This window comes from Melanostigma gelatinosum (genome assembly GCF_949748355.1).
Source record: "Melanostigma gelatinosum genome assembly, chromosome: 16".
Taxonomy (NCBI): Eukaryota; Metazoa; Chordata; class Actinopteri; order Perciformes; family Zoarcidae; genus Melanostigma; species Melanostigma gelatinosum.
The window spans coordinates 2,089,893-2,115,147 of NC_136649.1; the positions used below are offsets into that span (position 1 = coordinate 2,089,893).

Below are 25,255 nucleotides of genomic sequence, written 5' to 3' on the forward strand. Positions count from 1 at the left end.
GGAGCCATGCTAGCTGCTTCACCCTCGTACCTAACACACAGACGCAAGATTGACAACCATCAGAACATCTCACTGTCAGAAAGAAAGGAAATAAGCATGTTTATCAACATTTTGGACCACTGTCAGTGAGCCAGAAGTGCTGCAATTTAAAACGGTCAAACATGAATTATTATAATTATTTATATTACTAAATGACCAATGTTATTTACTAAATCAATCATCTAAGTAATTATCAAGGTTTGACAGGACAGTAAAGCAAAGTGCATGCACATGTTAACAGGGACATTACTGAACATTCTGAGGAATTCCTGAGTTTAACCTCCCATGATGCACGAGAGAAGCTGACAGGAAGAAAAGTCAGGATGATACACGGAAAGAAAGAAAGCTGCCAGTGCTTCTGTTTGATCTCCAGTCTAAAAATACCTGTTGAACAGTATTGCTGATAAGACAACGCTTCTGTCATCCATTACAAAAAAGAAAGAAGAAAAAAATACTTCAAATATCACGAGAAGTACGACGGTGTCACAGACCAAACTGTCTGCCACCAGACTCTAAGTACAGTTCTGTTCCTCCGTTGTACATTTCTCAGTCATTTCCTGACAGAAATCCACTGTTACGGTTGGGCTACATACCTCCTCTATGGACCCCAGCACCAGTGGACACTCTGGGTTCTCTTGCCCCAGACCTGACTCCTCCAGTCCCCCCTGACTGGGACCCACGTCAGACAGACACGCCGTATCGCATTGTGGCGACGCGGGTGACCTGGGCCGGGGTGAGCCCTCGTCAGAAAAAGGCGACGGCGGGTTGGACGTGAGGTCGATGCTGGCGGAGACGGGAGGTGGCCCCTCCCGACACACTTGCTGGGAGAGGAAGGAGAGGTTCTGCCACAGCTCCGACATGCAAACCTTCAGCTGGTTGCGCTCGCTCAGCAGCTTCTCCTTCTCGCACACCTGTGAGTGCATAAGACACGGCGTCATCAGCAATGCTGCCCACTCCGCCAGTGAGCAGTGTGTCAGGTGTACCGAGACCGAAACAACAAGAGCATCAGTCGTTTGTTTAAAGGCCAGATATCGGTGTCACGTAGTCGACCCTGGCTCAACCATTTCATTTGCGCTTCACTGTTAATATTTACGACACTTACCATCAACCACTTCATATTTATGACACCTAGACTTAACCTGTTTAGGTTTTGCACCTAATTGATAGTATTTGGCTTAATTTTCACTCTTTATCTTTATATTTGCAACCCCCCCCGCCCCACAATACCTGATTTGTGACTTTTCCTTCAACACAATGATGTGAAAGTTAACAGCAATCCCTTCTTGCTTCTCGAGGAGCTACAGTTGGCCCACATGGCCACTAAAGGGTGTGCTACATCACTAATCTAAAAGGCATCCTATAGTATACAACAACCAAAGGTACAACAGGTACTTAAGCTTCCAGTTTAAGACTTGTTGCATCAATGAGATGTCTGATATTTGACCTGGTTTTGTCATGCACCTTTGAGACCCAGTAGGTTTCTGTTGTGTTTGATTGGAATGACGCGTGTGTGTGTTTGTTACGTGATCGTACCAGTTTGCGGATCTCGCCCTCCAGGTTCTGGATGCAGTCCAGCTTCCTCTTGCGACAGCGCTGGGCGGCGATGCGGTTTTTGCTGCGGCGACGGATGTCGTGGATGAACTCCAGCTGCTCCGAGGTCAGCTTGTGCATCTTGATGAGGATCTGGAAGTCGTTGCGTGGCAGGTTGGTGATGTGGTCCACGGGGAAGGGCAGGTTCACCTAAAGAAGGACCAGAGGGGTTTCATTTCTCAATCAAAATTAATCGCTTTCATACTTAGGTCATGTGATGAGAGATGAGCCAACTCCATGACAACAGGGCAAACTCTGATGAAGATCAGGGCATATGGTTGAAAACTCTAGAAAAAGCCAGTAAATAAGTTTTCCAGTGTCATCTGACTGTGACTGGTTGTGTAATTGATGCACTTAATTTATTTTGTGGCAGTTCAATTAAAACTGACAAAATCCATGTGCTCCATGAGCTCTAATAATCTCCCACATGCTGGGCACCGTGGCAGTTACCAGAAAATGCATCACACAAGTAGGCACATAGACGAGTCGTAAATACCACAAGCGAGGGTCGGTGGAGCTTGTTGGAACCAGGCGGCAACCTCAGGTTCTGCCAAGTGAAGCCAATATGGCAGTGTCTTAAAGCGGCATTCTCTCTAATGTCCACCAGGGGGCGACTCCTCTGGTTGTATAGAAGTCTGTGAGAAAATGACTCTACTTCTCTCTTGATTTATTACCTCAGTAAACATTGTAAACATGAGTTTATTGTCTCAATCTCTAGTTTCAAGTCTTCTTCAACCTGAACAGCCATATCAAGACAATTACAAAATCAGCCTACTATCACCTGAAGAATATATCAAGGATTAGAGGACTTATGTCTCAACAGGATTTGGAAAAACTTGTCCACGCATTTATCTTCAGCAGACTGGACTACTGTAATGGTGTGTTTACAGGTCTCTGTAAAAAGTCCGTCAGAAAGCTGCAGCTGATTCAGAACGCTGCAGCTTGAGTCCTCACTAAGACCAGGAGGGTGGATCATATCACCCCAGTTCTGATGTCTTTGCACTGGCTTCCTGTCCAACAAAGAATTGACTTTAAAATCCTACTGTTGGTTTACAAAGCACTGAATGGTTTAGGGCCAAAATACATCTCTGATCTGCTGCTACCTTACGAACCATCCCGACCCCTCAGGTCATCTGGGACCGGTCTACTATCTGTTCCCAGAGTCAGAACTAAACATGGAGAAGCAGCGTTCAGTTTTTCTGCTCCACATATCTGGAACAAAGTCCCAGAAAGCTGCAGGTCTGCTGAGACCCTCAGCTCATTTAAATCAAGATTGAAGACTTTTCTGTTTGCTGCTGCCTTTAATTGAACCACATTCAATTAATATATTAATCTATTTCCTACATTTCTGCATTTTACTACTGCATTTTATTTCTTACACTGTTCTTAATTGCTGTTAAATCTCCTTTTCTTTTGCCTTATGTTTTGATGCTTTTAATGGTTTTAAAAGGACTGCACAATATATCGCCATTTCCTCCGGGACCGAGTTCGTGCAAGGCGTACACTATAAAACGCAGATCGGCAGAGATCTTTTCCAGACGTGGTTTGTGTGCGAGTAATTGCAGAATTGCGGCAGTGTATGGTTGATTGCGTGCAGCGTAATGTCTCAGGGAGACATCAATTATTGTTTCAATGTATGTTTTAAATCTCCTTTACTTTTTACGACTGAATTTTATTTCTTACACTGTTTCTTTAATTGTTTTTAAATCTCCTTTTCTTTTGCCTTATGTTTTGATGCTTTTAATGGTTTTATGTGAAGCACTTTGAATTACCTTGTTGTTGAAATGTGCTATACAAATAAACTTGCCTTGCCTTGCCTTCAATACAGCATGATGTTCATTTAGTAAATGATGGTCCATTAGAGTCAAACAGACCATAAAGCAGGGTAAAACCAACATGGCAACGTCCATAATCGCCAAACTCAAGGCTTCAAAACGACGTCCACAAACCAATGGGTGACGTCACGATGACTACGTCCACTTCTTATATTCAGTCTATGGTTGGAACCATATGCAGGCTGCACTGCCACCACGTCTTCATGCTTTTTGTGAAATAAATCTTTTGATCTATGTTTTTGACTTACATTTGGCAATATTACAATGACTCATCAATTAAACATAAGAGGGTCAGTGATCGTTGTAGTAGTGATGCAAAATACAACATGAAATATGTAAGTTGTTGAATCAATAACAGCAGGCTACAACGCGTTTCTAAAAAGTATTTTCTTTTTCATTAATCACATTTAAAGCACGAAAACCAGTTCCACCATAATATCATGTTATGCTGCATTGATATATATGTATATGCTATGAATGCAGACATCCATGTAATACTGGACAAAAGTATAAACACACTTGTTTTTGCTTCCATTTGTCATGCGTTGAAACTGAATATAAGACTTGTTCTATGCTTAATTCTCTCCAATGTTGGTCATAAATTTGTTTAAACAGCTTTCAATTTACTTTGGGTATGCTAATTTAGGCTAATTTTACAGGAATGGTAACAGGTTAATAGAGGTGGTCGGTAATAGGATCTTTATATCAGTTGCCCTGTGTTGAATTTAGTGAAGCCAGATCACTCAAGGAAGCCTGTCTCTGTATTTAACTAGTATTGGAGAATGAATTACTTAATTCTTAAGAAACGAGGGAAAAGCAAAATGGCAGAATGCATAATGGGGTGGAGAGGGTCTTATTGGGCTGGCCTAACTGGAAAGGGCAGATCTGGGGTCAGGAGTAGCAGATGGTGGAGTGAACATGGCCAGGACACCTTCCACCTGCCCGCAGGGCACCCTAGGGTGCGTGTCCGCTCTACGGGCGAGACAACTGGGTCAGGGAAAAGAAGTGGGACAGACCCCCCCCCCCCACACACACGTGATATATGATATATGCATGAGCACAGAATAAAAAAAATTCTATTCGGAGCTACACATTTTCCCAATGTGTTTATATAGGTGAGTTCAATATAGCAAGAGCTATACTGTGTGTATATTTTCAGGTGTCGAGGTAAAACGTGGTGACAGTTTATATTTTAAGTATTCAAATTCAAGGGTTTGTTCCTTTTCTCAATACATTTGCCAGTATATAGAGTCCAGCTAGCTAAAACGAATGCAGTTTAATACAACAGTGTCACGGGAGTTCACAGGTAGGACCCAAACGCAAGACCACAGGAGACAGAAGTTAATATAAACAGGTTTTATTGAGAATGTGTGTGAAGGTGTGGAGCCCGTGACTGGATCTCACCGGCCACGGACCGCAGAAGGCTTTGGACACAGGTGCTCTGGTGGACGGGCAGAAGGGCTCCGGACACGGGTGCTCCGGCAGCCGGACGGGCAGAAGGGCTCCGGACACGGGTGCTCCGGCGGCCGGCCGGACCTGCTTCCGACACGGGTGCACAGGCGAGCTGGACTCGGACTCTGAGTCGGGGCTCCAGAGAATAGGATGCTAGTCCAGCGGCGGCAAACACTGGAGGTCGCTGCTGCTCCGAGACGGCAGCGGCGGCAGGCCCTGGAGATCGCTGCTGCGCCGAGACTGCAACTGGAGGTCGAAGCGGCTCCGAGACGGCAGCGGCGGGAACTGGCGGTCGCTGCTGCTCCGAGACGGCAGCGGCGGGAACTGGAGGTCGCTGCTGCTCCGAGACGGCGGCGGCGGGAACTGGAGGTCGCTGCTGCTCCGAGACGGCAGCGGCGGGAACTGGAGGTCGCTGCGGCTCTGGGACGGCGGTCGGGTCTGGGAGAGGCTGCGCTCGGAGGCGACAGCCGGGACTGGAGGTCGCTGCTGTTCGGCGACGGCGGCCGGGACTGGAGGTAGCTGCGGTTCGGAGACGGCCGGGACTGGAGGTCGCTGCGGTTCGGAGACGGCGGCCGGGACTGGAGGTAGCTGCGGTTCGGAGACGGCCGGGACTGGAGGTCGCTGCGGTTCGGAGACGGCGGCGGCTGGGACCGGAGCTGGCTGCGGCGCAGAGGCGGCAGGAACAGGAGCTGGCTGAGGCAGGAACAGGAGCCAGGAATGCCGTCCGAATACAGGGAGCCGGAGTCGGCCGGGCCACAGAGTGTTCCGCTACACTTGCTTGGCCCCGTCTCCGGCTGAGAAGGTGCTTAGCCATATAATCAGAGTCCCCCAGAGGGTCAAAAACCCTCATTAAATCCTCCACAAAGTCCACATAACACACAATATTAGGCCGATCAAAACCTAATGTTCTCGCGGCCCAGTCCAAAGCCCTTCCCCGCAGTAATCCAACCACGTAGGAGACCTTGGACCCGTCCGAGGCAAAAGTCTGAGGCTGACGGTCAAATACTCATTGGCAAAGCAACAGGAAGCCCTGGCACTTCCCCAGTGTTCCGTCATAGGAATCCGGAGTCAGCACAGGGGATTCCCAGACCGGTGGAGCGAGGACTGGAGGGAATAGTGCGGGTGCTGGAACTGGTGGAGACTTGACTGTCCGGGCTAGCTCCTGCACGAAACAGCCAATCCGAGAAACTTCAGCAGCGAAACTTCTCATCTCCTCCAGCAGACTGTTAGGTCTGTACAGCGTAGCTGCTCCTGTGGTTGCTGGGTCCATTATAGTCAGGTCGTTCTGTCACAGGAGTTCACAGGTAGGACCCAAACGCAAGACCACAGGAGACAGAAGTTAATATAAACAGGTTTTATTTAGAATGTGTGTGAAGGTGTGGAGTGGTCCGACACCAGAGAGTAGGCAGATCGACGGTGTGAGTCCCGTGGCTCGACACCGGAGGGCTGGCAGCTTGACGGCGTGTGTAGTCCATTTAACACAAGGAGGGCAGAGCGGCGGTGTGTAGTCCGTTTAACACAAGGAGGGCAGAAGATGCCACGGGGTTGAAGCCGGTGAAAGACGGTACGACCTGACAACCCCAGACTGCAGGACCAGAGTTTATATCGTGACAGGGGAATCATTAGTGGGACCTGAGTCTGGTGTGTCAGGCTGCAGGAGGTGATCGGCTGGAGTGTCCTCAGCTGTGCACAATCAAGGGTGTGGCCATGGGAGGTGTCTGGAGGCAGAGGACAAACACAGAGCACATGGCACACAATAACAAACAGGGGAATGACAGAACACATGAGGAGAGGAGATCAGGGGAAACACACAACGGGTCAGACAGGGATCCTGGATCCTGACAAACGGCCCTGCAATAAATCCTTCCTTTTAGAAGGTTAGAATGTTCAGTGTTTAATAATAATAATAATAATATTACATTTTATTTATTGAGCGCTTTTCATAATTCTCAAAGACACTTTACATTAAAATCGTCATAAAAAAGAAAGCTATACACTAACATTTTAAAACACATAATATCGGTCACACATTAAAAGCAGTTCTGATTAGGTGGGTTTAGATTTGGGATTTGAATGTGGAAAGGTCAGTGCAGTCTCGGATGTGTTTGGGGAGGGAGTTCCAGAGGGAGGGGGCAGCTCTGGAGAAGGCTCTGTCGCCCCATGTCCGGGGCTTGGTCCTGAGTGGAAGGGACAGGAGGTTGGCATCAGAGGAGCGGAGCCGACAGGATGGAGTGTGGTGGTGGAGCAGGTCGGTGAGGTAGGAGGGGGCCTGATTGTGGAGGGCTTTGTGAGTGAGGAGAAGGACTTTGTATTGGATTCGTTGTTGGACAGGGAGATTTTGGATCTAGTGTGAGATTTTGGTGATGTGATCCCGGGAGCGGGTGCTGGTGAGCAGGGTAAGAATGGTGTTGTTCCAACTGTACGATCAACATGCTCCACCACACCTCCGTGGACTGCAGCCTCCTCACACACTTCAATCAGTATTACAGGTCTGTGTGGTTGGACTGCATTAGCTTTAGCCAGGTGGACTCAGGAGCAGCCTGAGCCAGAGGTCTAGTGAGGATGAGCTGGGCACTTCCATCCAGCACACAATGAAGTGTAGGGGAGGTTTACTCATTAATTTGATCTTGTCACTGCATCTCAAAATAAATACATTTGAGCTTCTTCAGTTCCCACCGACTCTCTGACTCTCCGACGCTCATAATTTTAGTGTAACCGAGTGTTCTTCGCACTGATCTCTGTGGTTTTGCCACGAGGACACGAGGCGGATTTTGCAACAAATGTCTGTATATCACCTAATTCTTTTTTATGTTGACATCCACCAAGACAATCATTTTTAACAATGTGAAGCTCAACAGGTCTCTATTCCTGATTGTCTTTGTAGTAATCAGTCAGCCTGGTGAACACACAACACATTGTTGGGGTCTGGCGCCATCTCCTGGCTGGCTGAGCTCCGCACATGCTTTCCTCCTCACCAAAAGTCAGAGCAACATCTGCCCAGATGACCATACCTCCCGGCTCCGGCCAAACCTAACACTGACCTCTTCATTGGCCGAAAAGCCACCTCCCGCTGTGCGCGCAGGCCCGCTTATAAGCACCCACACGGCGATATTCATTCTCTTCGCCCCGGACCTCCGTCCCGGCTACAGAAGATTCAGCTTTCCCCCTCCAGCGCCACGCTGGCGACGCTGGCCACGAGGAAGCAAAGGCCTTCTCCCCTCCTCAAACCCTGACAGGTCACGAGCCATTTCGCTAGACGAAACCGCCGTGTTCGATCCTGAGTAAGGCCCCTTACCCCGCCGAGACGAATCCCTCCAACGAGACCCGTCTCCGCTTTCCCTTTTTGTGGGCACACATACCGGCAGGAGGAAAGACGACTAAGCCTCAATCCTCAAACGATGATTCCCGGTAAGACGCACGGACCATGTCGCCTCAAACCGAAGTTAAATTATCCTCCCTGCAGCGAGGATAGATCACGTCTGCGTTTCGCTCCAGAGCGAGCTCACGCCACGACGGCCCGAAGCCGGCTGCAAAAGCCGCGCCGACCAGCAAGCTCCCCCTGCGCCCCTTCCTGACGAGGAAAAAGGACAACTTCCCCACAAACAATTTTCCCTTGCCCCGAAGCATCTAAAAGTAAGGGACATGGTATCTGGGCATAGCTTAGCTGAAATTAACTTAAGTTTAATTCAGGTCATTTCATTTATGTGTTGATATTCCCGTATTTTGTTGTGAGAAGTTACTGTCGCGCGATATCAAGGTATTGCGTAATCCATCGCGGACCCGAAGCCCCGCTTGTGTATTCAACTGCTGTAACTGTCTGCATTAGACCCGTCGCTACTGGTAGATTCAGAGTTTGTGTATTATTGCTTGAGAGATGTGATAAGAAACATAAACGCTCATCTCACCGCAGTGATAGAGATCTGTTATTTGGGATTATTTGATTTCATTTTGTTTTCTTGCTCTATTTCCTTGAATCGATTCTGTGAGTGAGGTGTGGGAACGCGACTATCGTGCACAAGTGTCGTCAGTTCGCGAAGCGACAACGGCAGCTGGTGCAAGATACGATCTGCGACCCTCACACTCACTACGACGCGACGCCGCACCCAGAAACTCTGATTCCTCTCTCTGCCCCTTTTATTTCTCTTGGTTTTCCGTAACTTGCATACACATAGTCTGCCCCTGGGTAACCCCGTTGCCTGTTGTCCCAACTCACGCGATGCATCGGCACACGTGATTACATACAGCTGACTCCCCCCCCCCCCCCTCCGCCATTTTGTCTAAGTCACTCGACTACGCCATCTGGTGGTGGTTTAGCTGTAGTTCAATAAGGCTCCACACATACTCACACACACACACATACTTGCATACATACATCCTCACCCACACACACACACATACTTACATACATCCTCATCCATTTTATTCATTTGTTTAGATATTAGGCATATAAATTGTATGATAGCGTTGTTGGTTGCAATATTAATTGATTTGATCATTAATATTTAGATTTAATAAACTCTGTTATATTTTAAGGAGCAGTCGTCTGTGATTACTTGTGCATATGTGTGTTATAAAACTGTATGTAGTAGCCTTGTGTACGAACTTAAACCTTCACTGTCACTTCGAATGTGTAGTCGCACCCGACTATTGACATTACGAGTGGCCACTAATTATGAGACTTAGTTTTATCGTTTGGTTATTGGTCCCTGTTCGCAGGGTGGTGCCCCGTTGTTATTAATAATCATTAATAATTGTTACATACATTAATAATTCTATTGATGTCAAGAATTCAGTTTCTTAAATGCTGATAACCCAAACACGCTCCTTTACGTTCCCAACAACATTTAGGGTATAATCACATGCCAATATGAATAAATGCAGCAGATATTAAACAGCAGAAATGGCTTTACAGTGGGTCAAACAGCCATTCCACACAGTCCACCATACACATACTGTACATCTGCTGGGAGAGCAGCAGCTGAAATAAGTAGAGTAAGTCTGTAGCTGTGACCCCTGTAATATCTGACTCAGCACCTTAACCTCTGCAACTCATATTCACTGACACATTCACGGGCCAGAGGCCACGACCACTCAAATCTAATAAAGCTAATATGCTGTGTGTGTGTGTGTGTGTGTGTGCGTGTGTGTATGTGTGTGTGTGTGTGTGCGCGCGCGTGCGTGTGTGTGTGTGTGTGTGCGTGTGTGTGTGAGAGAGAGAGAGCTCCGGTATATGACTCATCTCACATCTCACAGAGTGCATGTGCTTAGGCATCACCATGGAAACCATACGGCTCTTTTAACTCCAATGAGAAGGTCTATATGTTTGAAGTGTTTGTGTAATTTCACCGGAGAGAAAAAACGGTCTAAGAATAGTCCCAGCTGTAAACCACACCGCAAATATGCTTTGAAAAAAAAGTCATTGCTACATCCTACTAGCACAGGAATGTGTGCTAGTAGCCGGTTATTGCTTGGAGGTGGTCGATACTTTGGTAAGATAATATACTGGTGAATTACAAACCTCGCCATTTATAAGCAGTACAGGGATTTATTTACAGACTAGTGGAAACGTCAGTACATGCAAGACATACCAGCATAAATTGGGCTACTCTGCAATGTCATCACCTGATATATGAGTGACACCTTCACCATTCTAGATTTTCTTAATGTACAGAATTTAACGTTATTCAAATTTACCTGTATGCCCACTACACAGCACAAACATGTGTATGTGAACGGATAGAGGAGAGTGTTTCAGGGGTATAAGAACCATGTTGCTGGGACATTCTGAGCCTTAGTAATGTCAAAACAAGACAAAGAGTCGACATACATACTGGAGTCCTAGACCCCTTGATTGACATTTGAGATTCCCTGAAAGCATCAACAGCTAAATATTGGAAGGTCTCTAATATCAAGACAACTTGCAATTGTCACTAAAATGTCTGTTAAAAGCTTACTAATGGCCAGCAGTTTTCATGATTCAAACCGCAAAGTGTTTATTCACATATATGAATAGCGAGTGCAAGAGACGATTCTCTGCCGTAACGTTAACCTTCTGGCCCTAGCCCTATTTTTAGGCCTCTGCTCGAAAATTGCATACCCATACTCAAGAGAGTCCAGAACTCTAACTACAAGGTCTATTTTAATAATGTTGATATTGTAATACAGGTAACACGTGTGAGATGTGTTCAATTGTGTAAATATTGTGTATATGTTACTGGTTAATAACGGATACACCTATGGCACAGCTCAAATTGAAAAGGTTTCAGGTTCGCCTCAAATAAAGCACTTGTATTGAACTTCTTTTTTTTTTTATAATGCAGCTGCAAGCTTAAAAATACACCACAGACATAGAACAACACGTTTTACATGTCCCCACAACATATTTTACTTCGATTGAGTGAAGCAGTCCAGCATAAATGGTCTGATTCAAGCAAAATTTAGATTTTCGGAACCAGCAGTTGCATTGCTGTATTATAATTTGATATACTATATAACTAAATATTAACTATATATTCAATTTTATTGTCACTAAGAATGTTCAATAATCCTAATAAAGCAGTTAGACACCTTTTGGAATAATTTTGAGCAGTTATGTGTCATATCTGTCAATCATAAAAATATATGAATCATAATTTGTGTCTGTGTGACTAGAATGGGCTGTGCTTGCTTGATTTACACAAGAAACACCTTTTTCGATGTGGGATAGTCCAACGGGAGCCATGCGGGGGTGTCCTCTTTGTCTCCTTGTCTGTTTACTGACTAAAAATCAGAAAATGCTGGGCGAACTCCCCTCCCTACATGGATTGGTCCACCTCACAGAATCTCCTGCCATTTTGTCATTCATTCGGCCAGCGGCGTGATCTCAGTCAGAGCCATGCAGGACAGCAGTGAGGAAGTGCCTGCCGAAAGATCGGCTGGATTGAATCCGTTTTTCGTCTCTAAAATCTTCAAAACGTACGTTTTTTTACCCAATTTTAGTCGTGACCTGTGGCTGATGTTGGCATATATACCCATATCTTTTGAACGGTTTGAAAGAGAGTAATTTAGACGACGCTGTTCATCTCGGTGTTGAAAGGCAGGTCTATGTGATGTATCACTCCGCCATGTGCGATCCCTGCTCCGTGATGAGAAAACTATACAGAGGCAGTGTTCGACGATTTTTGGCCAAAATTGTGGCAAATCTTCTCGATATCTTCCAGATATGACCTTAGTTCATGTATAGTTGTGTTTGCAGTGTTTACAATGGCTGGTATGATGATGTTGCTCAGACATTTTTTTCGGACAATTTTTTTAATATGTCTGGACCAATAATTATTTTTCTTCGTGAAAAATGCTTTCTACGACACGCTGAGTGCTACACTTTTCTAAAAAAGCCCCCCACCGGGGGCTCTCGGGTCCAAATTAAAGGACACAGCCAGCCAGAGCCTCAACAAGTTGTGCGAAAGCCAGCCTGTCTTCTCTTCAGTTTGTGACCTAAACAAACACACAACGTCGCGATTGTCACCGGGTATTTCGCACACTGGTAAACAGGATAGTGTTGTCCTGGAGTCAGTAAGTTACATTTGGCATTTGTTTTTAGCATATGCATCATATCTCATATTCTCTTCCTACTAGCAGTTTCTGCTTTAAGTTAATACAGCTGACTTCAGATCTCATGACTTGTTTGTACTTGAGCTACTCTTACACTAAATTGTAGCTGCATACATGTTGTTTCCCGCTTGTGATCCCATTCCACTCACTCAGGTCAGGTCAGGTCACTAATGTCTTCAAAAATCTGACTCATGAGAATCTTGGGAAACTAAGGGAAATTCAGTGCCATTGTGACTTGGTGGGAGCTGTTCAGCAAAAGTGCTAACACAAAGGAGAACCACTGGCAAGAAAGAAGAATAAAGGATTACACTAACCTCAGGGCCAGAGATTCTAGAGACGCCGCTTTCGCTGTCTCCCTCTGAGAAAGAGCCTGATTCGTCGCTGGAGTTGCCACCACTGGCACCAAATCCATGTTCACTTTTGATATTGGTGCAACCCTGAGAGAAGACCAGCTCACCGCTGAGGGGGTTCCTCTGCTCCATCACCCCAGCCAGGCAGTGAGGGAGTCCAGTGGTGGAGCCTGAGTGTGGGGATGAGGAGAAGTCAAACTGGGGAAGGTTGAAAGGCGAGCTACCACTGCCTGCATCCTCTGGGTAAGAGAAGGAGGAGCGGGAGCTGGAGGTTTGGGTTCGGGGCTCAGAAGGGGAAGGGGAGTGGGCTGATGTCTTGATGGGAACAGGACAGCTGGTGGTGAGGCATGACCGACCAGAAGAAGGAGCTTCTACCTGCATCAGAGTTGAGACCTTTTCTCTGAACGTATCATCTGTGTAAGAATGGGCCAACATTTGTTGCTCGCCAGCTGCTGAGGAGAAAATGACACTGGCTCTGTCGAGCTCCCCCTCATGTTTAGAGGAGGACGCTTTGGAAACTGGCCTTTCCGTGTTCTTGCCAGTAAGCGCTGTTGGTATGACATCTGCGATGTCTGTCTTGAGGACCACTCGACCCAGAGATTCCCTCTTATCCCTCTGCCTGTCTTTGACCAATTCCCTGTAGTGGTTGAGGGACAGTCTGTTGGTGAGTAGCTGCTGGATGGTGGTGCTGGGCACGCCGCTGAGATCTAGGCCGCCTCTCTGGAGATAGGAGCGCAGGCAGGAAGAGGGTGATCCTCGGCTCGGCGAGTGCTCGGCTGCTACTGGAACCGCTTCTACCTCAAGCTCCATCTCCAGTACCTCCTCGGTACACAATTCTGGGTTGCAACCACTCCTTTCATCTCCTTCTTCCTCGAACACAAATGGTTCTTCTTTGATCCTGGAGGGTGTAAGAAGAGTTTGTGGAGCAGCACTGCTGTCTCTGAGTTGTGAACTCACAGGGCTGACTGAGGTATGGTTGGCCAAGATAACATCATCACCGCTATCATGGTCTTCTCCATTGTGCTTGTCATGGCAGATCTGGTACTGATACTTCCTGTATTTAGGACATTGAGAAAGGTCAGCCGGAAGCGATGCAGTGCTTGCTCTGTGATTGGTCTGCTGCCTTGTGTCTGCAGAATCATCCGAGGATATTGCCTCAGAAAAGCTGGCATCCTCCGCCGTGATGTCATCGTCATATTCCACCTTGCCATTACTGGCGTACTGGCTGTCGTTTTGTAACTGGGCTTGAAGGAACTGAAAACAAGAGTCCTCTAAGTTATGAACACCCAGGAAGTCAGCGCACAGGATGACCTCGTGGATGTTTTCCCGACTTAAAACCAGCTTGGCTGTGTAGGCAAACTGGAGCAGTGGAGCAAAGCCCTTAGCTGTCACCTGTAGAGGAGAGAAGCAGGAGATGAAGGAATGGTTTTACTCAGTGCCTTAAGTATATCACTATAAAGCAAGGAATCTAGGTGGGTATGTTCATTGCATATCTCGAGAACCATTCTGTTGATGTACTTCACACTTGGTGGGTGTATTGCTGGGGACCCAAGGACATGTTGCTTAACATGTCCAACATAAATAATCTTTGAATAAACATTCAATAGCACTTTGTGCATTAGCTTCATGCATTAGCGGGCCTTTACAGGCCGAAGTTCACTGACTGACGTTCCCTTTTGCTGCCAAATGCTGGATACACTTACGTTACACCCAAGCTCTTCTTGACTTCCCTGGAGTCAACGAACAATGAGCGGTTCTCGACAACGCCACAAGCAGCATTTTATGGGAGCCAAGTCATCGGCTAGCTCTGAACAGGCTTGTTAGCACTGCCACACAGCTGTTTTCCTAGCATCCTCCAACTTCTCAAAGGAAATCAAGTCCAGGCCATACCTTTCTGCTGTAAGAAGTGTATTTTAACTCAAGTTTAATTTCTTCTGTTTTATGCATGTGACTACAGTGATTGTATGTTGGGCTGTGAGCACTGCCAAAACACAGGATACCTTAATTCAATGCTGTGCCTGAACACATCCTGTGTAAACACAAAGCACACTCATTATCTCCTTGCTGTCAATGTTTGGGGCTGTTAATCATTATATCAGCTGTCTAGATCAGCTGGTCTCTCTCGCCAATAGCACGACAAAAGGACATGGTTAGCCTATCATCTGGCTGCTGTCTCTCTTAAATATGACTGTCTCTCTACCTTCAGTACATTCATGCTGCTGTTACGCAACCCTCCACCTCCCCATTTCCGGGCAATCTTCGCAGATTCATCAGCTTCATCAACTCATCATTCTGTCAGCCTCATCAGCCACCATCACCACCACAACTCGATCACAAATCTCCTCGTCGAGTTCAAGCGCCAAAGAATTTCTGTGTAACTCACGCATCTGTCATAATAAATGTTAACTCCTAATCATTCACTTGCCTCTCCTGATTGAAGTACCTCTGCCCGATTTAACATTGTCATGCAACCAAATGGCTGCAAACAAGGGCTAAGTAGTGTCAACGGTGCCAGAGATACCGTAAAGAGACCTTGCGGTGGTCAAGCTGTGCCTGTGAACCGTTTGTGTGTGTCTGTTAGCACGTTAGCAGCTGTAGCAACAACAGCACTGTGCATGTGATTGCTCACAACCACACAACTTCTGCATGGCACCTGCCAATTATGAAGGGCCGCCCGAAAGACTAAGGATTGGTTCTGCTATGCAGGTTTCTTTTTATTTTAACTCCATAATTGTTTCCACCTAGTTCTAACAATGAAACCAAGGACATTGTCTTCAGTCTCTAGCTGGGCAAAGCATTTAGAAAATGACTTGTGAGTGTACAGGGCTTTTGTTCGCAAAGATATTGATAACATAACAACGTATGTAACCAAGGGTGGACAAAATATTAGAAGCATCTATATTTTTCAAAGGAGTTCCATTATTCTAGTCAAAGAGTATTTTAGGACTCCAAGAGATTCATTATACTGTAATTAGTGCCGTTTCTTCACATTAAAAGAAGAACAATGTTGTAAGTCACAACATTCTGACATAATTTACGGAGAAACACAATGCAGATTGTGACTTTAACGAAGAGGTGAGCTGAAAATGGATGGAACAGAATTCTACCCACGAGCAACCACTCCACTTCCTCCATCGTCAGTTATTTTGCCATATTCCCGCCTTGTTAATGTTATTCGTCTTGTCTTCTTGCCTGGATCCTTTTGCGCACAGAGGGCAAATGTATCGACAGAAGGGGATTAATGATCAGATGAATTCTTCAGACTGACAAAAACACCAGATCAGAGCTGTATGTGCACTGAGAGAGTTTTCCCAATTACACAAATGGTATTAATCGGTCATCATAGCCACTGTTCCTGCCAATACTGTGAGCAAATGGATTTACCTCTCTGTCTGACGTACCATGACATGATTGAAAATACAACTAGAATTATGTTTTTGATGCCAACGAAGCCACGGAAACTACATTCAATATGTGTGAAGAAATACACAGATATTTGATTTAATTTGATTTAACGCCATGTTACACTGGCCAATAACAGCTGCTCACACCAGCTATTAAAACACTGATATGTTGTGGAAAGATGGATTGCTTTCAATCACAGGGGTGAAGTAAATCCATGAAACCAAAATCTGGCGATTTAACAATAAGCTCACTCCAGCTGTTTGGCAATTAACACCGTGAGGTAAAACTGCCGTACCACTTACTGGTGGGACCAGACCTTAGAATCAAATAAGCGGTTAGTTTGAGGGCAGTTCGGCAGAAATGGACTTGAAGCAAAAAATATGCTTCAGGTTGCAGCTCTGTGCATAAAATGGGACTAAAGAATAAGTCGATTTATACACTGAAGTCGATGATTTTTATCAGATGTGCATGACTAAAAACATGTGAGGTGTATCCCGCCTGTAAGTGTATTCTTTATTGCCGTGTTATGGGAAGAACCACTGGTGTTTTGCCAGATACCAGTAATATAGCAGTGTCCTTGGAACTGAAAAATTCTAAATTCCACACCCAACCTGTTTACCTCAATACCAAAATGAGTTCCAGTAATTTATGCGAGGAGTGAGGAGTGAGGAGTGTGGTCGTTAGGGGGTGGAGGCCTGTGCAAGTGATCACTGTAAGGTGGAGCTACGCGGTCATATTAATTAATATGACAGATCTGGGGGCGATATATGGTACTGTAAGCTGCTGGGAGCAGGAACGCCAGCGACTAACAAAAGCCCTTTTTCAGCCTGTTCAAGGCTGCGCCGCTGTACCGCCTCGCTGCTCTGTATAAAAGGTACAAACACCGAATGGGGTGGAAAGAGCTGTTCCGCCGTTAAGGCGGCAGTGGAGGTAGTAACGGAGGCGAAAAAGAGGGACAGCTGGCATGGCGGGACGACTCACACACACACTGGACGCTTGTTTATTCAAAGATCATTAATATTGAACGTGTCCCTTATCCAAATTGCACCAACTTCGACACTGCACGTCCTTGGGAACCCAGCAAAACACAGGCCGAGTGTGAAGTAGATCCAATGAACGGTTCTCAAGATATGTGAATGACACGCACACGTTTTCATGTGTTTCACGTTTGGAAAAGCCACAGGACTAGCCACAGGACTTTTCCAGTTCAAACTGCGATAACACTGAGGACCTCATCAGGGTTATTGTCCCAGATTTTGAAAGATTTGAGTTCCCTTGGAACATTTCCCTTTTAAAATTACCCCATAACGTCTCCCTGTGGAACTCCTCGGGTGTTCCACTTTGGCCCTTTACCTTGTCTGGCAGGTTAATGATGGGCTCCGCTTCGCCTTGCGACCCGTTGTGACCCAGCAGGGCCTGCAGGAAGTAGCGGCTGCTGGCGGCGAGGACGGCCCTGTGTGCGCGCACCTCCCTGCCCTCCACCAGCACAGTCACGTCACACAGGATGCCCTGCCGCCGCTGCTCCTCCAGGCTCAACAGCACATTGGCACAGTGGACCTTGGACTCGTACACATACACGGGCGCTGCCGCCTCCCCATCCCGCTCCTCGCCTGTCGACATCACTCTCTCTGGCACCCTGTACAGAGGAAAGAAAGAGACTAGGACACTGTAGCATGGGGGGTGCAAGCAAGACTACTGATGATCCCTTACCAGCTAACAATGAAAAACACAACCAAAAGTCATATAGATATGAAGGGACCCTATGGAGGAAGACCTCACGGACACAAGTAAGAGAGTATGAATTTGGGGAACATCTAGTTGAGGCATTTGAGTTTGAGGTTTAAGAAGCCAATCACAAATTTATTTCATTCATTCCCCCAAATTTGGGGGAGAAATACGAATGAAGGGAGGTGCACCGTGTTGGAGCAAATTGTCTGAGAGGCTCACAAAGCACGGAACATCGCGGACACACATAACATGCAGCTGTGGGCGAGCTACAGTACAAGCAGAGTGAAACATCTGGATCTGTGGCAGCCAAACTGTCCCACAGCCACCAGGCAGGTGGAAAAAAAACAGAAGTTGCGATAACACACACACCAGCACCTATCTAATTCAACTGCCCCTCTTCCCTCTCCATCCCCGCATCAGACACACACACCCGTACTAGACAAAGCACCCCCACCAACTTCTGATTCAGATGATAGAGATCTAAAACATCGAGTTACAGCCATTGAATGAGTAATTCAAAAAACATAGAAGTTCACACCTAGCAGGGGTGAAAAGGGGGATTTGTAAATAAAATATATTCATTCACTGTTAAATAATATGCCTATACTTGTAAAGCTTATATTGCGGAGTTGTGAGGTCACTGTAAGTAGGTCAAAAACGCCGAATGGGGCATTCCGTCGCCCGTTCGCACGATAGGAACAGATAACAGTGACCCTGAAAGTAACGCTCGCGTAAACCATCAGATTAGGGCAAAAATTGCCATCTTAGAGTAGGACAAGAGCTCTTGTATCTATTCACACAGAGACTTCGAAATAAGTTTAGAACTGTACTGATTTCGTTCTCTTCACCTTAGGTGTTAATAATAAAGTAGATCAACATTTCACACACAGACGTTCCAGAGAAGGCAGGGTTCGGACGTGAGACAGTGTGGAGGAAGCTGTCCAGAACTGTCCATCAGGCCATTTGAATTGAACAGCACAAGAAAAGTTGGGAGAAGCTTTGGCTTTGGTACTTCACGAACTGGAAAAAAGAACTTTTGACAGGAGTTTTGGCTCTTTCTGTGGCCACTTCAGGAACTGCTACAAGAACAGTGGACAGGAGCTTTGGCTCCATCTGGTGGACATTTGGGAATACTGAATTCAAACTTTTATATTGCATATTAGTGCAGAAAGTGCAGACATGGCAGGCAAAGAACACACTTATGATGAACACCGAGCAGCAGTAGATGGATCAGATGTGGAGCTCAAAGCATGGCAAGTGTCACTAATGAAGAGACAGCTGGCAGAGCTTGACGCGGCTCAAAAGACTGCAAAAGACAAAAAGAAGCAGGCAGGAGGAACTTTCTACTGCTACAACTGTGGAAAGCCAGGTCACTACGAACGAAACTGCCGCTCGCGGGGTCAGCAACAACAACAAGGCTCACCACGTGGAAGAAGAGGAAATTACCAGAGAGGGACAGGCAATCAGCATCCAAGAAGCCAGAATCAAGCTGAACAGCAATATCTTTCACCACATGCCTGGCAACAACAGAGACACTGCTGCAACTATTAGCCTCAAAAGACAACCAAGGTCCAAACATGTAGGAGACAAGTCACTTTCCTGGGTCGCACTCTCTCATCAAGCGGCCTAGCTGTAAACAACAGCCCACAGAGAAAGCATCCTTCATCATGACTGACCTAGCATTGTGGGACATATGCTGTCATTCCTGGGTCTAACAGGCTACACTCGCAGTCACATTCCTGACTATGCGGACCTCACCACCTGTCTCAGGAGCCTGCTTAAGGAACCAGGAACTAGAAACACCTCAGCCCCACTAGTTTGGACACAAGAAGCAGAAGATGTGTTCACCCCTCTCAAGCAGACTCTGTCACATTCATCGGCACTTCAAGCTCCAGACTATTCACTCCCTTTCCACCTAGATGTTTCTGAACAAAAAGGAGGGATGGTAAATGCAGTTTTGTATCAGAAAAAAGGGGGAGAAAGAGAGGCACTCATGTATCACTCATCACAGCTGGACCCAGTTGAAAGACACATGGCGGCAATTGCAAAGCCGATTGAGAAAACATCCCACATTGTCATGTGCCACCCTCTGAAAATCCACACACATCATGGTGTGGCTGCATTCCTCCTAAGCAAAGAATTCACGTTCGAAGCTGCAAGAAAATCGAATATTCAAAAAGAATGCACAAGAGCACACATTGTTTATGAAACAGGAGGAATCAATATGGCATCATCACTACAACAGGCCTTAGATGTGCAGCAGGTAGAAATGAAGGCATATATGACTGCATTAATCATTCTCACGGAGGCTCTCTCCAAACAGGTCCAGCGAACCAGTGCAGCTGACCAGGAAGAGGTAAAAAAAATCTCATCCGAGTGGGTGACTGGGTCAGGGTCAAAGTTCATAAGAGAAAGTGGACTGACCCCAGGTGGACAGGGCCGTACGAAGTGAAGGAGGTTACTTCACACTCGGTCCAAGTCATAGGTAAAGCAGGAGCACCTTGGCACCACCTGTCACACTGTGTCCCAGCACCTGAGCCGTCCAGACCTCTAGCAGAGGGCCGAGGTAATCTGACGCAAAATGCATAATTTGTTTTGTAATTTGTAATTTGACTTTTCAGCAACAACCAATCCCTTATCTCTGTCTCTGGACAACGTCACCAAGAGCAGCACAGGAAAAAACATAATATGGTTCGCCCTATTAGTGGAAGTCCCCGGCAAAGACCCGCGAGTAGGAATTCAGATAAACATAATTCCACCAGTAGTGAACAAAATCCTGACCCTAGAGAGACCACCGCCACCACCGCACCCACCAATTGTCTTATCAGAAGATTTCTCTAAATGGACTCCCCAACAGGTGATCCAATTAGCTACAGGACATGGAAATGACAATGTTTGGTTAAATTGAATTGTTGATAATGCTATAAAAAACAAAATGAGTAGCTGTGTAGCTTGTGCTGCAGCTAGACCAGCTATGTTCACCGAACCAGCACCACTATATCCTGAATCTGACCCAACAGGATATGCATGCATGACAAATATGACTAAAATGGCTACTCCACCAAATTGCACGACTCTGGCATTCATATTTCCACCAATTGATAATGCAACTGCAGTAGGTTATTTCAAAGACAAAGGTCCAACCTACATAGATGCAATCGGAGTGCCCAGAGGAGTGCCTAATGAATACAACATGACCAAATTGCAGCAGGTTTTGAGAGTATCGTGAGTATAATTCCATGGATAACAGTGAATAAAAATGTTGATCGTATCAATTATGTGCATTACAATGTTCTTCGTTTGGCTAATCATACTAGGGATGCAATAGAGGGTCTGGCTGAGCAGCTGGCCCCGACTTCTTTGATTTCTATGCAAAACAGAATGGCTTTGGACATGTTGCTTGCTGAATGTTTGGAGACCTGTGTTGCACTATCATCCCCAACAACACTGCGCCGGACGGTTCAGTCACAAAAGCACTGAATAGTCTGAAGGCACTGTCAAAAGAAATGCAGGAAGCATCAGGTGTAAACAATCCATTTGGAGATTGGATGGAAAACATGTTTGGAAAATGGAAGCACCTGATCTTGTCAATAGCAGTGTCAGCGGGAGTGTTCGTTGCAATACTGGTCTCATGTGGATGTTGTATAATACCCTGTATTCGTTCTTTGGTTGGCCGTCTCATCACCACTGCCCTCTCCAAGGAACCACCACCACCCCCTCCTTATGGAGCTTACCCAGTATGGGAAGAGCAGACCAGCCTGGTAGGGTCAGGTGAGGCAGAGCCAGACACAAGCGTGTGAACAGGGTAGGAAGGTAAAGAAAGTGACGTCCTTCAGACGTCAAGAGAGGGATTTGTTGAGAAAATTATTTTATATACAGTTTAATTAGCAACTAGTTTATATACAGTTTAATTAGCAACTAGTTTATATGCAGCTTTAATTAGCAACTAGCTTATATGCAGCTTTAATTAAACACTAGCTTATTTGTAGTTTTAATAACCATTACCTTATGAGGCTTTATTAACCACTCACGCATTACACACTTTATACACTAGGGCAAGGGAGAACCACGAGGAAGATTACTGATTTAACTGCGTCACAAGGAACAGGCCGCCATCTTCAGATAGATAAGAGAGGAACAATGGACAGTGAGATTCAAGAGAGGGACAACGCCCCAGCAGAGCCCAACTCTTCACACACTCTTTCCCAGGTCCTCTCTCATTCAACATTTCATGCACACTGATAGAAGACAACGCCTTCTGGGAGGGGCCAAGGTGAACGGACGTTCACGGCCTCCAACCAGGTGTCATACACATACAAATGTGTCACGCCTGCTACTTTGATTTTGACAAATGGACATCAAGGGGTGGAACCCTATATTAAGTTTCACACTGCCGTGTTGAAGTGTGTCTCATGGTGAATCTCTGCGAAGTGCAACCATTAGACCCCATGCATGTTTAATTGTTTGGGCTGAATAACTCTGTTGATAAATAAACTATTGCTTTTGATATAACTATACGCCTCTTGAGAGCTTTCGTTATCCTCTTAAATCCGCTCTGAGTGAAAGATAGCTTTATTTTTCACAACAAGTTGTAGATGTTGTTAAACTGATTTCTGGACTTGGACTACCTTTTTGTGGACACTAAAGGCAGCAGTTTGGAAGCAAGAGGTTCCTTTTATCCCTCTCGGATTTCCTCTCCATGTCCAGGTTTTCATAAAATGCAAGTGAGACGCATTGGGCATCCAAATAGCGATGAAGGCAAGTGGGTAGTATCAGCACATGAACGCCCCTGCGATTCATCGCCTGCCTCACAACACTTGAGGACCTACTGGGAGTTGTGCACATTGTAGGCCAGACATCAGAGTTCACAAGCACAAGGCTTAGAGACGCAGCCTCAACGGTCCGAGAGCTCACTCCCAGCAGTGCAGAGGTGAGCAGGAGGCTCGGGATGGCATGTGGAGCCAGATCAAGTTTGTGATGACACAGGGGCCATTTTAAAGCCATGCAATCATGGTACAGTATGCTAAAGATGACTGACACCAGTCCAACAGCTAACTCTGTACCAACTAGGAAAAGTACATAAAATCACATCTGTCCAGCAAGAAGATCCATTTTTTACTTTTTGAAGGATATCTCACTATCGAGGCTTAATTTCCTGATTTATGTATTTTTATATGCAAATTGTCTCCTGTTTATGAGGGTGTTTCTGCTGCATGTTCCCTTTTACCTGTGTTTCAGCACCATGGCCCTGGACAGCGACACAGCAGCGCTGTGGTTCGGCGCTGAAGAGGACACTTAGAAGTGTAATGATTACAGCAAATTGTAAATAAACAACAAAATCTGAATTCAACAATAATAGGTTTGCGTTTGACCTCATAACGATATATCCAATCTAAAAACTGCAACTCTAAAAGTCCATCTCCCATTGGGGTAGGTCCATCGACGTGTCTGCTAGGCTCCTCTTTGTTGAAATACTAATGGCAGGAATCTGTGTCATGTTTTGGGGTTTGGTTTCTACGGTAATTCACTCGCTGGGCAGATTAGTCAGGATATGAAAGTGCACGTGCTGGTAGCATGATTATTATTGTTTTTTTATGCAAACAAAGCCTCTGTTGTGACCACATTACACTTCCTCTATATATATATTTTTCTTATATTTTGGTGAAACCCAACCTTACAGTTCAGACTGCGCCTATGCATGTGACTGTAAGCTGAATATCTTTGGAGAAGAAAGAAACCCACACACCCTCTGAAGACTTATCAGTTCTCTTTTCACCTCAACACATCTCTATTAAGCTATTCACTGCAAGGTTATTGGACTGAAATTTAATGAACTGTAAGATACATAAAGGTGTATGACCATTTGTACATCTATGTATATCTAGAAGTAAATATAGATAGATATAAAGCAGCCCATTGACTGCAGGCAGTTCTATCCATTGTGTTTAATTTCAATGCTGTTGAACATAAAGCCCCGACAGACAGCTGAGCATGCAGTCTGTCTGTCTCATCAGCCCTGGGCTCTGTGTGAGTGTGTCAGCAGGCATAGAGAGGGCTGCTTTCTGCCGACTCATGGCTTTTTAATAGGCAGAGCCTGGCATTGGGGGCTTGCTGAAGCCGTGTTCTGGCTTTCGTCCCTGTGGCCCGCGGGCCAATCATCTCAACACTGTAGATCAGCTCCTGCTCCCCCTCAGGAACACTTCAGACTGTTCATGATGCACATGCACATTGTTCTCTACTTTTTACTGACTGCTCTACACTCTGTTCATTCATCTGCCTGCTGCTGAAAACAAAAAAGGGGGAAAGGCCTTCGCTAAAGTTGCTCTTTGTGTCTCGTCATCTACTGTGTTTTCCAGACTTTTACTATGACTGTATTGTACTCTACTGTACTCTGCTGTTGACTAGTGGTGCAATGGATCATAACACTTACTGTTTGGATCGTATCACGGATCAGTCACGGATTGGATCATAGATCGGGTCAGCAGAAAAGAAAAAATGGAGGAAATATAATTTTTAGAGATCCCCGATCATGTTTTTTTGCCGCCAGTTGGTCTACAAGGCTCCAGACTATTTATATTTTTTGCAACCATCCCAAAAATCATTTCAACCGCTCTTAAGTCAGTGGAAACCATCAACAATTCTAAATGTTATCCTTTACTTTGTTATAGTCATTTTTAGTGTTTCTTCCTAAAACACACAATAAACGATTGTAGTTTTATTGATTAAAACAAATCTTGTAGTAGTTGGGGCGACTGTGGCTCAGTGGTAGAGCAGGTCGTCCTTCAATCTGCTAGTCCATGTTGATGTGTCCTTGGGCAAGACACTGAACCCCAAGTAGCTGTGCCTGTGGTGTGCGAATGTTCGATAGACCTGATGGACAGGTAGCACCTTACATAGTAGCTCCTGTCATCAGTGTATGAATGGGTGAATGATGACATGTAGTGTGAAGGCGCTTTGAGTAGTCAGAAGACTAGAAAAACGCGATACAAGTACAGTCCATTTACCATCTGCTCGATAGTTAGAGCTGGTTTTAGGAAGCTAAACAGCTCATAATTCATCTCTAATATCTATTTATGTTGTTGTGAAAACAACTGCATTTATTCAACTTTTTCACCAACACTACATTTTACAGATCACATGTGAACACATACGTAATAATTTACCTTCACCCAATACTCATTTTCACTGAACTGAATTAATCCAAGGTTCACGTGCGTGCTGAACCGTGAGGAGGGATCGGTACGGATCACAGATCGACAATGGTCC

At 45.7% G+C, this 25,255-nt stretch overlaps 1 protein-coding gene across 1 annotated transcript; it reads right to left on the reverse strand.

The window, feature by feature from the left end:
* Window positions 1-551: 551 nt before the first annotated feature.
* Window positions 552-17,881, reverse strand: bach2a (BTB and CNC homology 1, basic leucine zipper transcription factor 2a; the record flags this gene model as incomplete). The annotated part of the gene is made up of 4 exons (XM_079286083.1): window positions 552-950; window positions 1,573-1,779; window positions 12,821-14,248; window positions 17,615-17,881. The coding sequence occupies 4 exons, from the start codon at window positions 17,879-17,881 to the stop codon at window positions 552-554; spliced, it is 2,301 nt and encodes a 766-aa protein (XP_079142209.1).
* Window positions 17,882-25,255: the final 7,374 nt, after the last annotated feature.